Here is a 13980-nt window from a genome sequence, read left to right on the forward strand (position 1 = left end):
AAAATCACAATGTTAAGGTTCAACCAAAAAACAAAACAAGAAAAAACAATATGATTAATATGAAATAAATGTACTTGCAAGTGGGCAGCCAATGTATTTAACATATTTGACAAAAAAATGAGTAGAACTCATAGTAGAACTAATTGGTTTACACAGAATGATTTAGTTATGGTTGGATCTAAAAGAACAAAACAAGTTGGACAGTCTCAAACATAGAGTCATGTATAGATGTACTTGATTTGAGTTGGGGCTACATATCTTTATTGGATGGGAATCCTGCACATATTTTAATTGCGTTCATCCAATGAATCTTTTTTTTTTTTTTTTTTGAGTAATGGGTTTTATGTAAAAGTAATGATCATTTTTTTTTAAGTGTTGGATTAGAACTAACAAACTGTAATTCATTGAAGGTCACCAAAACTGTTGCTTTGGGCCGTCATTGGCCTGGAACCAGTTCAGAAAATAATACTCTAAAAATCTCTCTCTCTCTTAGCTCTGTTAGAGTAGCTTTTTTTTTTTTTTTTAATTTCTCATCCGGCAGAAAGTGTTCAAACCTGTGTTTGATGTCGAGCAGTTTGTAACTCCTCCTTCATTCTCTCTGTTCTCCACACAGATTCTTACTTCACCAACAACAGTGAGCTGAGGATCGTGATGGTCGGAAAGACCGGAAAAGGGAAGAGCGCCACAGGAAACACTATTCTTGGCCGCCAGTGCTTTGAGTCCAGGTTCAGTGCCGAGTCCACGAGGATGGAGTGCTCCAAAATCAAAGCTACAGTGTTTGGTCAGCAGGTGGCTGTCATTGACACTCCAGGCCTGTTTGACACCAGGTTTGGTGTGGACAAAACCACCAAGGACTTATGCCAGTGCTTCTCTTATGCTTCTCCTGGACCGCACATCTTCCTGGTGGTCATCGCGCTGGGCAGATTCACCGAGGAGGAGCAGCAGACGGTGCAAAGGATCCAAGAAATCTTTGGCCAGGCTGCAGACAAATACTGTATGGTTCTCTTTACTTATGGAGACTATCTGGAAGACTGCACTATTGAGGAGTTCCTGGCTGAAAGCCCTGAGCTGCAGGAACTGGTGGCCAGATGTAACAACCAGTACCACGTCTTCAACAACAAGAACAAAGATCCCTCTCAGGTCCAGGAGCTGCTGCAGAAGATCAGAAACGTGGTGCAGAAGAACGGAGGAAGCCATTACACCAACCAGATGTTCCAGGAGGCTGAGAGGGCCATCCAGGAGGAGAAGAGACGCATCCTGGAGGAGAAAGAGGAGAAAAATGCGCAAAGAAAAACAAGAGATGGAGAGGAACCCGCAAGAGATGTACAAGGCTTTCGACGTGTGGGAGAGGCCATTGGAAATTTGTTTAGATGATAAGTTGCAAGTTCTGTCATGCTTTGACAGAATGAAGGTGGAGCTCCTGCAGGTTCTCTCAGATCATCACACTGCCCTCTGGTGTCCAAAGAAGGACGTCTGAGCAGATATTTATCATGGAGGCAGGCTGATGGTTGTTACACCTCTCTCTCTCTCTCTCTCTTACTGTTTAATTTTCATTCATCTTTTATCAATGTTATTGCTTGCTTTTCTCAAATAGCCAGAAAAAGAAAAGTTCTGAGATGTCTCTGACACTTTGTTCTTTGTATTTTGAAGTTATTTTAATCTTCTTCTTCTGAATTCTTTGCTTACTTTTTGGTCTTATTTACAATCCGTGTTACAGGTGTGGTTTAGTGGTGCTGTAGCCCCCTAGAACCAGCATAGCACCCAAGAAATGCATTTTAATTAAAAAAGGTGGATTTTTAATAATTAAAAAAGGAGTATTAGACTGTTTTTGTGTGAACAGTAATTTGTTGTCTGGTTAATACGGAGCCCTGGACATGACATGGTAAAAAAAAATAATAATAAATTGTGGCCACAAATTACTAATTCGTTCCCACGAATTAATAAATTGTGCGCACTAATTACTAATTCGTTCCCACGAATTAGTTATATCACTCATATCCTGAACAGTCCAGTAAAGTTGGCAGCATATGGACAGATACGGACTTTCAGTCTCACTAACTCTTTAACAAAACGCCAGTAACACACAAAGGGCGCCTCCATCCCATCGCTGTGGACGATATGCTACAAGCTCATTTTTACTAAAAGTATCTGTCTATCGAGCAGCAGAAACAAATACTGATTTCAGCCGGAGCAGCCGTGTTGTGCTGCGGGGTTAGGGGACCATCTACAATTTACAAGATGCTGCAACAGTGAAGACAAACACCATGTCCAATAAATTCGATAGGAGACAAATGAAGGTTGTAGTGATTATGGTGACACTGTAGTGAATCCCAGTGGTGGTATTACTTTTTTTTTTTTTTTTTTTTTGTGCTATTTGCCACAATTTGGATTTTTGTTTTACGATGTCATGTCCGGGGCTCTGTAGGTTAATTGTTCAATTCATTGAAAAAGAAAAAAAAAACATGAATTGAATGTTTCTAAAACTGGTGTGGTCTGATTCAGCCAAAGAGTGCATCACATCCATTAACTTCCAGCCTACTTCCTGTTCACCAGAGCTCTTGGACTAGAGTCAATGAATGTAAACTAGTGTTAACAATAAAACAGCTAAAATGTCTGCATGTATTCTGGCATCATAATTGTATTCTGTCAATATCTTTGTTACTATATCATCAGATGTATGAAACGCAGCATTATTCTTTCAGTGGAGGTTTTGGTAACTGGCAGCATGAGTTTGATTTGTGCGTGAAGCCCAAAGCTGCTGTCACAGCAAAAAAAGGGCTGTATGCTGGAGTACCCAGAAGGAGCATATGGCCGGTGATGCGGCTTCCCCTTTCCAAGCCTTGTAGCCGCCGAGAGTGTGAGGTCGGGTCCCGGGGTCGTGGATTTGAGACGCGCAGATTGTTTAATAGGTGCAAAAATACGCTCTGATCCAAAGATAAGTTTGGTGCATTTATTGCGGAGCAAACAGACAGAGCTATCAGGGCGCAGCAACGGGAGGATGATGACATGAAACCAGAAGTTGAACTGTAACAAAAGATGTGGAAAAACGATGCGGCCAACAAAAAATACGGCTACTCCCCGACCCTGACTCTCCCTCCTGCCCCACAGGTGAGCGCGCACCTTTACGCACAACCATCCACACGTGCACACAGCCACTCCAAGTGAACCCCGCCTCCGCAACACACACACACACACCCACGCTTAAACAAACAGTGCACCCACACCTAATTCTGTCTCCTACAGCCGGTATATCTGCCCTGTGCCAGCAAAAGGCTGCAGACAGCCAGTTTCAGGAGTCTGCCTTACAAGGTGTGACTTGGTCTTTCATGTGCTAATCAATGTCAGCAGGGGACCTCGTCATGGAGCCTTCCCCTCTTTGGGCCTGTGGTGGAAATTTCTATTGAGTGCATGCTTAACTGTTTTGCAGTGCTTAGATTTATTTGTTATAAATACCCGTAGCTCTCACACACTCAGATGTGTGGGGAGCCGCGAATGCTTTGTCTAGAATTTACTTTTCCTGATAATCTTAGCGTAGCAGCTGCGGCACTCCTGGGAGTCTTCCTGTGTCCAGCCTACGGCTGGGTGCAGTCAAGGCCTCTGGGAGTGAACGTAGCAGATAGTTATTAGAGGCGTGCACGCCCCTGCGAGGGCAGAACTCACTCTGTTACTCTGTTGACTGCGTGACTTCTCCTGCTGTACAGCATAATAAAAGATACCAAAACGAACTCACCGGCTGATGCCCTTTATTAAATAAAATTGCCATAACACGGCCCACGAGGACCAGGGTTGAGTAGCCCTGTTGTAGTCGTTCTGGCAAACGTCGGTTATCGACAGTTACAGTGAATGTATCAGTTTCAAGTCTTTTGTGAGACTTACTTTAAAGGGGCTGTATCCTGCTTTTTCAGCTCGTCCAAACCCTAGAAATGGCATTAACATGGTCATAGTTTATTTTTGGCGCTAAGTTAAAGTCATTTTGTGTGAAATAAAAGATTTTCTGGGGCTAATTCTGAAACCCGGAAGAGAAACCACTCTGTTTCACTGAAAATCCCGCCTCTCCCCCTGTGGACTTTGACTGACAGCTACTTCAACCAATCAGAGCTTCAAAACAAATACGCTGGCTAGCTTTAGCTCTTTAGCTCTAGCTTCTCTACACACAAAGACACGCGAAAATGTCTTTTCCTGTTAGAAACTCACCAAGCGCAGACTCTTCAGACCCTCCAGACCCTTCAGACCCTTCAGACCCTCCAGACCCTTCAGACCCTTCAGACTCTTGCTCTTGCTTGACTGTTGCTTTCAGACGATGGTTAAAGTTTATCTCTGTAACCAGAGTTAGAAAAAAGCAGCAACGCTGATTGCCGAGGGCCTGCGGGAGGGGGGCTCAGGGGAGCCATCTTCACCAGGTGACGTGACCATGGGAAACAGAGCGTTTTCACGGGTGCGGGAGGGGCTGCCTCTCTGAGCAGCACAAACAGGAGCAAAGCTCAAACACACAGGCACAAAGGAAAAAAATGCTTTGGAGGTGTTTTTGGTGAGAACATAATGTCACGGGTGCAGGGTGGAAGGACCCAGACGCAGGCAGCCAGGCGGGGTACAAAAGTGTTTATTGTCCAAAATAAGGGAATCCAGAACTCAAGGAAAACCGGGAACTCAGGAACAAAACGGCAAACGGAGCGGCGGTGCAGGCAGGGACATGGAGGCACACAGACAGACCCACAAGGAGCCGACAGGACACACCTGGAGCACGGGACTTCAATACAGGGCAGGGCAGGTGAGGCACATCAGGGAGTAACGAGGCGGGAGAACATGAGGGCAGACAAACAGAACAGGACCCCAGCGCCTCCACGAGGACGCAGGGGCACAGGGCGTGACGCATAACTATATAACAAGGTTAAAACATACAAAAAGTGAATTGTGCATGATAGGGCTGTCGCGGTCATCGCAAAAATTAAATATCGCGATGTCACGAAGCCCACCGCGGTGCATGATGGGCCATCGCCAACACCGCAGTGCCACAACCACGTTGAGCAGGGAGCAATGGCGCACACGCTGGTAGCAAAGAAAAACATTACTTCGTCCGTTTGGGAGCATTTTGGATTTAAACCAAATGAGAAGGGGGAGCCGGACAATTTAGATGAGCCAATTTGTAAACTCTGTGGCAAAATGGTTCAGGTTAAACGCGGCAACACATCGAATTGAAGGGCTCACCTCGCTTGCTACCACCCGGCTGTGAAGCTGCCGCCGCCACCTGCCACGCAGAGCCACGGGGCTCATGCCGGTCCCAGCCGACAACTTGGACTTGGCGAAGCCTTCGCGAGAGTTGGAAAATATAACAGAGACAGTGACAGACATAAACGTCTAACAACCGCTGTTACACGGTACCTAGTGGAGGAGATGGTACCATTTTCTACTGTGGAGAAACCTTCATTCCGGTCCCTTCTCGAGAAATTCGATAAACAGTACGAGTTGCCAGGTAAAACCTACTTCTCTGAAACTGCTGTGCCGAAGATGTATAACACAGTTCGAGCATCGGTCCAGAGTGAGCTAAAAAATGTGGACTTTTTCTCTGCCACCACCGACATGTGGTCAAGCGTAAATATGGCTCCTTACATGAGTCTGACTGTACATTACCTGGGCACAGACTGGACTCTGAAATCACGCTGCCTGGAAACAGTGTTTATGCCGGAGAACCACACGGCCGACAACATCGCAGAGGCTCTACGCGGCGCATTTGCTGAGTGGTCTTTGGACGAAAAGAAGCTGGCGTGCATCACTACGGACAATGGGGCAAACATCGCTGCAGCAGTGAGAAAGTTGGAGTGGACGTGGCTGAACTGCTTCGGACACAATTTACACCTCGCAGTGACGAACGCGATGGCCAGCGTTACTGATCGCACATCCCGAGCGATGGGTCAGTGCCACTCCTTAGTGGGTGCATTCTCCCACAGCTGGCTGAAGAGGAGGGATCTGGCCAAGGCGCAGAAGGAGCTCCAAATCCCGCAGCACGCACTCATAATGGTAAGCTGGCTTTTAGAAGCAATGTAACTGTCCTTTATTATGGTCAAACTAAATAAAATAAAATAAAAATATCCCAGTTTTGCTTTGTATTCTTCTTTTTATTATTATTATTATTATTATTAGTCGCTGTGGTATCAATATATAATTAATGTGGACGAAGTCCCTTAAATTAATCATTTATCCTCGTTTACTTTGACTTTCCGCCGGTGGTTTTTGTAATTCTCTGACCAATATTGACATGATATTAACTTAGGCTGGACAAAATTAATATCATTTTTAAAAATAAATATGGGTTATTTGAAGAAATTGGAGGTGCTAAGAATTGATTCAAATAAATTAAGGATTTATATATGTTTTTAGACGTTGAATGTCCATCAAGGCCGGTAATGAAGTCAAGCGCACTATGACCAAAATCAAATTCAGCAGCTTTTTAAAATGAAATACTTTGAATTAATACAGAGAAATAATTTGGAGGGGCTTTTAAGATTTTTACTCTTTTTACTGTTATCTTCTAACTCCTTATTGACTTTGTGCATTGGAAGACAGTATCATACGAGTTTTGTTCGTAATTTGTTTAATAAAAAATAATAATATAAAATTAATGCTTAAGAAAAAAAATCCGAAATTACCTTTTCCCGTTTTACGAAATTTCTGGTCTGATCTCACAGCCTCCTCTGCCTGTGTTAATGTAAACAGAGTCACTTGTGTGCCTTCAGATCTATTTTATATCTCATGTCTTGTCGAATTTATTTTTGTACTGATTCATTTCTTATTTGTTATTGTTCCTAATTTTCGGACATATTCACTTATAAAAAATGTTTCAAATGGTGCCCAAAATTCAGAGCTTAAACATCCAGTCTTAAATAGCAGTTGCTAGCTTTTTTATATTTTAAAAAATATTTTTGTTTAGAAAAAAATACAATGAAACGAAAAATAATATATGTATTATATGTTTACTTTTAACCTAAAAAAAATGAGAAGGTCATTTCTGTCCATTACTCCGTCCATCCAGGACTGTCCAACAAGATGGGGCTCCAAGCAGAAAATGGTGGACCGAGTCTCGGAGCAAATCCCCGCGATCAAAAGGGTTCTGGATGATCGGCGACATCAGCATCTCCTCCCCAGCTGGCAGGACATTGCAGTTCTGGAGTCGGTGAACGCGGCATTAAAGCCGGCAGCTGACTTTACGGATCTGCTGTCTGCCGAGAATTATGTCCCGGTCTCATCAATCAAACCTGTCTTGAAACTCCTCAGAGAAGATATTTTACAAGCATCAGATGAAGACACCGCTCTGACCTCAGAAATCAAACAGAAAGTGTGCAGTGTTCTCGAGGAGAAGTACCGATCAGCTGCTCTTCAAAAAACCTTGGCAAAGTCCTGCTTGCTGGACCCAAGATATCAGAGCAGCAGTTCTGATGAGGATGGGGAGGTGAAGAGCGAGCTGATGGAGGAAATACTACACCTGGAAGATGGAGGGGGCGGGGCCTGTGCATCAGCTGCCGTCCAGCCAGAGGCCTCGGTGCAGCCAGCGCAGCCAGCGGAGGCAAAAAAGAAAAAAAACACTCGGAGACCTGCTGAAGTCACGGACAAGCACATCGGCAGCTGTCCCCAAGAGAGTCAGAGTCCACCTGGAGCTGACTCGCTACCTGCAGGAGGAACCCCTCCACCCTAACGACAACCCCCTGGCGTGGTGGCGCAACAACCAGCAGAGATTTCCCTTGCTCTCCACAGTAGCAACCAAGTACATGTGCATTTGCGCAACAAGCGCACCATCCGAGGGGTCTTCAGTGTCGCTGGAAATGTGATCACCCCTTTCAGATCCTCTCTCAAACCACACAAGGTAAACATGCTGGTAACAAGGACATGATGACAGACCTATAAATCGCCGTCATTTGTGTGTGAATGTGAAATTATAGTGTCCAATATGTTTAATTTTGTATATTACTTTAAATAAAGACTTAAAAAATGGGCCATTGTTTTTTTCTTTTTCGGTAAGATGCTGCAGTCAAATCTTAAGCTTTCTCCTGAATCTTGTTTTTTGGTTGAGTCAGAGAAATTGTGCATTTTGCATCTGTGCTTTGATAATGAGTTCTACAATTTACACACACACACACACACACACACACACACATTAATATATACAAGGGTGTACCCAAAAGTTCCCGGAATTTGATTGTAATTTTTTATTTCTGACATTTGAAAATAAAAAAATCACCGTAGCCTTCAAAATAATCTCCATCTGCATTAATGCAGCGCTCCAGCCGTGTCTCCCACTTCACCAATGCGTCGTCAGACCCGTGCGTAGAGTCATTCTGGGCCGGCTGCGTTTTTTCCCCTCCTCCACATCTTCTGCAAACCGCTGTCCCTTCAGCTCCTTCTTCAACTTGGGGAACAAGAAAAAGTCCCTGGAGGCTTCATCTGGAGAATCAGGCGGATGGGAGAGGAGATTCATCTCATTCTTCTCCAGAAACTGCGTGAGGCGCAGCGCCGTGTCCGCTGGCGCTCTGTGGTGGTGGATCAACCGGCTCCACTCCGCCACGACGCTCTGCTTCCTCCTCACATCCTCACGGAGCGTCTGAGGACTTCCTGTAGTAGTCCTGGTTTACAGTCTGACCTGGAGGGACAGACTCGCTGTGGACGAGACCCTGGACAGCCAAGAAGCAGCTCAGCATTGTTTTCACTGCTGAGCGGACCTGACGCGCCGGCATCTGGTCCTTTTTAAACCACTCGAACCACTCATGGACCTGAGTCTTCCCCAGAGCAGCATCCTTGTAGGCTTGCTGCAACAAGCTGAGTGTTTCTGCTGCTGTTTTTCCAGCAAAAAGCAGAATCTAATGTTTGCGCTGCTCTGGCTTCACCGTCAATGTCGCCATTCTGGAAAAATCGCAGACCGCCGCTGCACTCTGTTACTATAAATAGCTCCTGACAGGCGTCAGTGTCACTCTGGGAGCTCAGCTTTTTCACAGATGTGCACGAGGCTTACCTGCAGCACATCTGACGGCCAGAAGTCGGAACTCATTATTATTAGTATTTTATGACCAACTTCCGGGAACTTTTGGGTACCCCCTTGTATATCGCACATCGCGATGTTGAGCCGCCCTGACATATCGCAGGGGAAATTTCTCAATGGCGACAGCCCTAGTGCATGATACAGCCCCTGTAACAACTGCTGTTGTCAACGTGCATTTACACAGAATTCCGACGTCACTCATTAACACGGGAACCAGTTAATCCATAACACCAGATTGCTCGTATTCCACTACGGAGCTCTTTGAACAACTCGCTGTTGCGCGATTTGCTTCCATCTCGCCTCTCCGGTGTTTTTTCTCTCAGGGTTTTTATTGAAAAAAGTGTTTTTCAACTCACCGTCGTTCTTCTGCTTGACTGTCCTGCTTCCCGTTTACTGCGCACGTCATCACGTCACTACGTACGAGGGAACGCATGCGGAACAAATAATCCCCCGCTGTCAGGCGGCGTTTATGTGAGACATGGAGCGGATTATCGATCGGTGTACATCACCTCGTACAATCGGCTCCGAAATACAATCTGCTCCTTGTGAAACGGATCCATTCGGGCGTTTATGAAACATCCGTTCCCCGTATCAGCCGTTATATGGGGCGCATGTACATGTGCCTAGTGTCAATGCCAGGCGTGCACGTGCCACGGGTTGCCGACCCCTGTATAGACTATTAAGACTCATATAAGAAAATATAAGAAAGTATAAGAAAATAATCTTTATCGTAATGCTTGTTTAATTTTTAAAGTTATCTATGGGTTGAACAATAGACTGACTGAGCTCCTCTCATCATCCCTTCCCTCTCATCAACATGACACCAGACAAAAGTTCCTTTATAGAGGGAACAATAGAACACTACAAATCACTGGCTTTGGTGTTTGTTATAGAGGGCCTCGGATGTGGAATGAGTTGGAAAGTGATCTAAAAACACTCTGCCACTTTAACTATATTTAAAAGAAAGTTAAAACAAAGGCTTCTGGAGAACGATGCTGGATGATATACCAAGTGGGTAAAACTGACTAAAAATAACTATTCTTCTTTGTTTACAAACTATCATGGTATGGACTTCCGCTTGCCTCGGACCAACTACTGGAGTTTGAGACCCCTGCTGTATGCAGTCCACTCGTCTAGTGTGGCAAAACATGCACTGATTTACATATTGACCCACACCTCATATGTCACCTTGTTCATTATCCATGCAAGAGTTTACAGCATGCTGATTCTCAGCCAAATATCAGGTGGCCACAACTGCTAATTGTATTAACCTGGATTTGTGTGTGTGTGTGTGTGTGTGTGTGTGTGTGTGTGTGTGTGTGTGTGGGTTGAACCTGCTGTTGCACATGCCATCCCATCAACTGCCACATCTCCAATCCCCATGGAGGAAGAAGCAGCAGCTGTGCTCCCAGTGAATCATGTGATTCAGACATTGCACGTCATTCCCCAGTTTGTAAGTTCTACTTTAAAGATTTGAATGTCGCTTATTTTTATCAACACTGGGCTGGCTAATTAATCGAAGCCAAATCTTTTTTTTTTTTTAAATGGCAAATCCACCTGGATAATCAATACTTTTATTGTAATTATCTTCATTTAGTTGTTTAGCATTTTAAGCCCAGTGCTTCTTTGGCTGGAGTCCATATCTTCATTGAAAAGTGCCGATATACAAGTTCACAATGCATCGCATTTCAACTCTTTTAGTTTGTAGATCAGCTAATTTCAATTTTCTTATATATATATATTCTGCTATGCAATGGCGGTGCATTAAAAGAGTGAAAATAGCTCTACAAGTTCACAACACATTATGATGCACTTTGACCTTATAACCATTCATGAAAAATTTGGAATAATGGTTATTTATTTGAATTCATATCATCCTTCCATCCATTCATAATTATATCTGCAATTTTATATTTTTTTTGCAATTTTCTCAGGATGTCCGTCAGATCCTCATAGGCTTACCTGATGCAAGCAAACTGTCAAGAGCCTGGATGATGATGATGTCATCACAACGAGCCAGAGATGTCTTCTGTCCATATCCTGGGCTGTGTCCGAATGTGCACCCTATTCCCTACATAGGGCACTACATAGTGAAGACGCCATTTTTAGGGGTGTCCGAATGTCCAGATAGCAAAAAAGTAGGGCACTAGAATTTTCCCACAATGCATCTTGAAAAGTAGTGAACATCGATGCTCCCTAGACGGCTCGATATTACCCATCGTGCATTGCGAGTCTCTAGCAAAATGACGGCGGAAGAGCGGCAGCGTGAAGTGGGAGCCGGAGCTGTGACATATAAATGTAAGTATTTCATTACAATATTGTTACTTTGCTGGGCATGAACACATTATAACAAGGTAAAGGTTAAAGATGTGTAAAGTTTCGGCCACTGTGAACGTATATTTGACCCATTGAAGTTGAAAGTTAGCCCTGGTGCTAATATTTAGCCTGTGTTAGCTACAGTGCATCGATATCTTCGGCATTTTCTAAAGCAAATACTTAACGATTAACAGTTCATCCGATAATATGTCAGGTGTAGTGACACCCAGGGGCTTATATCTGAGTGTGATATATACGCGTTGTGTCTTTGAAGGGACAGACGAGGATGTGGAGCGGCTGGTGCGGCTCCGCTGCTGCAGTAGCTTCTTCAGCGGGAAGAGGTTCGCCTCGGCCGCCGGCTGGGAGTAAGCTTATTATATTATACTAATTATACTAATTCTATTGTGCCCGTTTGTGTGCTGTTACATAATATTGCGTGGTTGCATGTAATTGTGGAACTATAACTCTTTTAAGGCCAATCCGTGTGCTATTGCATAATACTGTGTGGTTGTGTGTGATTACAGAGCAATAATCGAGAACATGGGGCTTGGCCGCCTGGTTTCCCCTGCCAGAGCAGCCAAAAAGTGGGAAAACTTAAAAAAAACCTTCAAGGTTAGTGAGGTTTCTATTATTAATGCTGTTCGATAGGTGTCATGTAACAGTTGCATAAAATGAATGTTTGCAGGAGGAGCGGATGAAGGAGGGCAGTCAGTGGAAGTGGCTCTCCCTCATGGAGGAGGCGATAGGCGGCAGACCGTCTGTGCGGCCTCCCTGCCTCATCGCCACCTCTGGAGAGGAGAGCCCTTCCACCTCTGCAGCATCCTCAGAGCCACAGGATGAGGATGAGGGAGAGAGAGAGGGAGAGAGCAGCGCCCCAGCAGCCAAGAGGTCCAGGCAGAGTGTGCTGCAGTACTTGGAGAGAGCTGAGAAGAGGGAGGAAGAGAGAGAGAAGAGAGAGGAGGAAAGAGAGAAAAGAGAAGAGGAGAGACAGGAGAGACTTTTGAAACTCCTGGAAATAATTGTGAAAAAAAATTGAGTTTGGTTTGTTTTTGCTGTTTTTTATGTTCACTGTAAAGTTCCAAAATTTAACAATTTTATAATAAAGAAATGACATTAGAACAAGGATGATTGATGAAGAAAAAATGATACATTACTTACGTTTTAGGATAGACAATTAAATGAACTATTTACATAAACTATTTACATTATATTAATCTGTTGCTGTACATATTAACACTTATTTTAGAACAAACGTGAACTAAATGGCACAAGTAGAGTCTGAAGTCTGTGGTCTGAAGGCACAGCTACCTTAGCAGGTAGCTGTGGAAGGCACCAACAGTGTGTTCATCAAGTCAGTAATCATGGTCCCGGAGTGCCTGATGCCTTTCCCTCGGAGCAGACAATGCCGCTGCCATGGCTGCCCGCAGTGACTCCCCGCTCTGCTGGCCCTGGTTGTCCTGCTCATGGTGGACAGCCTCTGTCTCCGGCTCCTGGACTGGCTCCGGCTCCAGCAGGTCCCCGTGGCGAAGGCAGAGGTTGTGCAGGACAGCGCAGCAGGCGATGACCTTCACAGCAAAGGTGGGTTGAACCTCCAACGCCTTGAAAAATATGGCCCGCCACCTGGCCTTCATGATGCCAAATGCTCTCTCCACCACAGATCGTGCCCTGGAGTGGTGCCTGTTGAACCGGGCCTCAACAGGGTTCCTCACAGGCTGCCTGTACGGCGTCAGGATGGTGATGGGCCGTGACAGGCAGGGGTACCCACCATCACCAAGGAGGACGAAGCTGGCGGGAGGATACAGCTGCTCCTTGTAGATGGGGCTGTTCCTCAACACGCGGGAGTCATGCACCGAGCCAGGGTAACCGGCGAAAATGTCTAAAAATCTCCCTTGGTGATCAGTCACTGCCTGAAATTGTACCGAGTGGAACAGCTTTCGGTTGAGGTAGCACTCGGCATGCTCTGCGGGGGGTTTAATTCTCACATGGCAGCCATCTATTGCCCCCACAACCCTCTGAAAAGAGGCACACCCACCCAACTGCTGGAAACCAGTAGAAATGTCTTCCAGTTCCTCTGCAGGTGGAAATGAGATCAGGCGCCTCCGTATGCTGAGGATCTGGTCTGCCACCCGGTGGGCAACATCGCAGACTGTGGACCTGGGGATGTCAAAGGCCCTCGCTACCACCCGGTAGGAGGTTCCACTGGCCAGCCAGAAGAGGAACACCAGGGTGTCCAGGTGCCTCCCCCAGCCCTGGTGATCTCTGGGCCAGAGCAGGTCAGTGAGGGCCGAGACGGTGGTGCGGTGCAGCCGGAAGTCTGGCCGGAGCTCTGAGTGGCCATCAAAGTACATGGCCAACAGGGGAACCTTCCTGTTGACCACACAATACAGGGCCAGTGGTGTCTGGGGGGGGGGGGGGGGGGGGGGGAAAGGACTAACCTAGAACCACTTTGCAGCTTTAAGCTCCTGAAAATGCAACTTCTCATGGTAGCATTTGTGGGAGTTTAAAGCTGTGCAAAATGGTTCTATTTTCTTGTTTTGTAGGTTTATCTTTTGCACTTCAATATTATTATGTCTTTCTTCTGTTGTTGCCTTAATAAAAACTAAAACACAAGGTTGGTGACTTTGCATGTGTTTCTTAAG

The 13980-nt window shown here is 45.3% G+C and overlaps 1 protein-coding gene across 1 annotated transcript; it reads right to left on the reverse strand.

Annotated features, from left to right (window-relative positions):
• Positions 1-12693: 12693 nt before the first annotated feature.
• Positions 12694-13689, reverse strand: LOC115381321 (putative nuclease HARBI1). Its single transcript, XM_030082601.1, has one exon. The coding sequence runs from the start codon at positions 13687-13689 to the stop codon at positions 12694-12696; it is 996 nt and encodes a 331-aa protein (XP_029938461.1).
• Between the last annotated feature and the right edge of the window lie 291 nt (positions 13690-13980).

This window comes from Salarias fasciatus, chromosome 23, assembly GCF_902148845.1.
Source record: "Salarias fasciatus chromosome 23, fSalaFa1.1, whole genome shotgun sequence".
NCBI lineage: Eukaryota > Metazoa > Chordata > Actinopteri > Blenniiformes > Blenniidae > Salarias > Salarias fasciatus.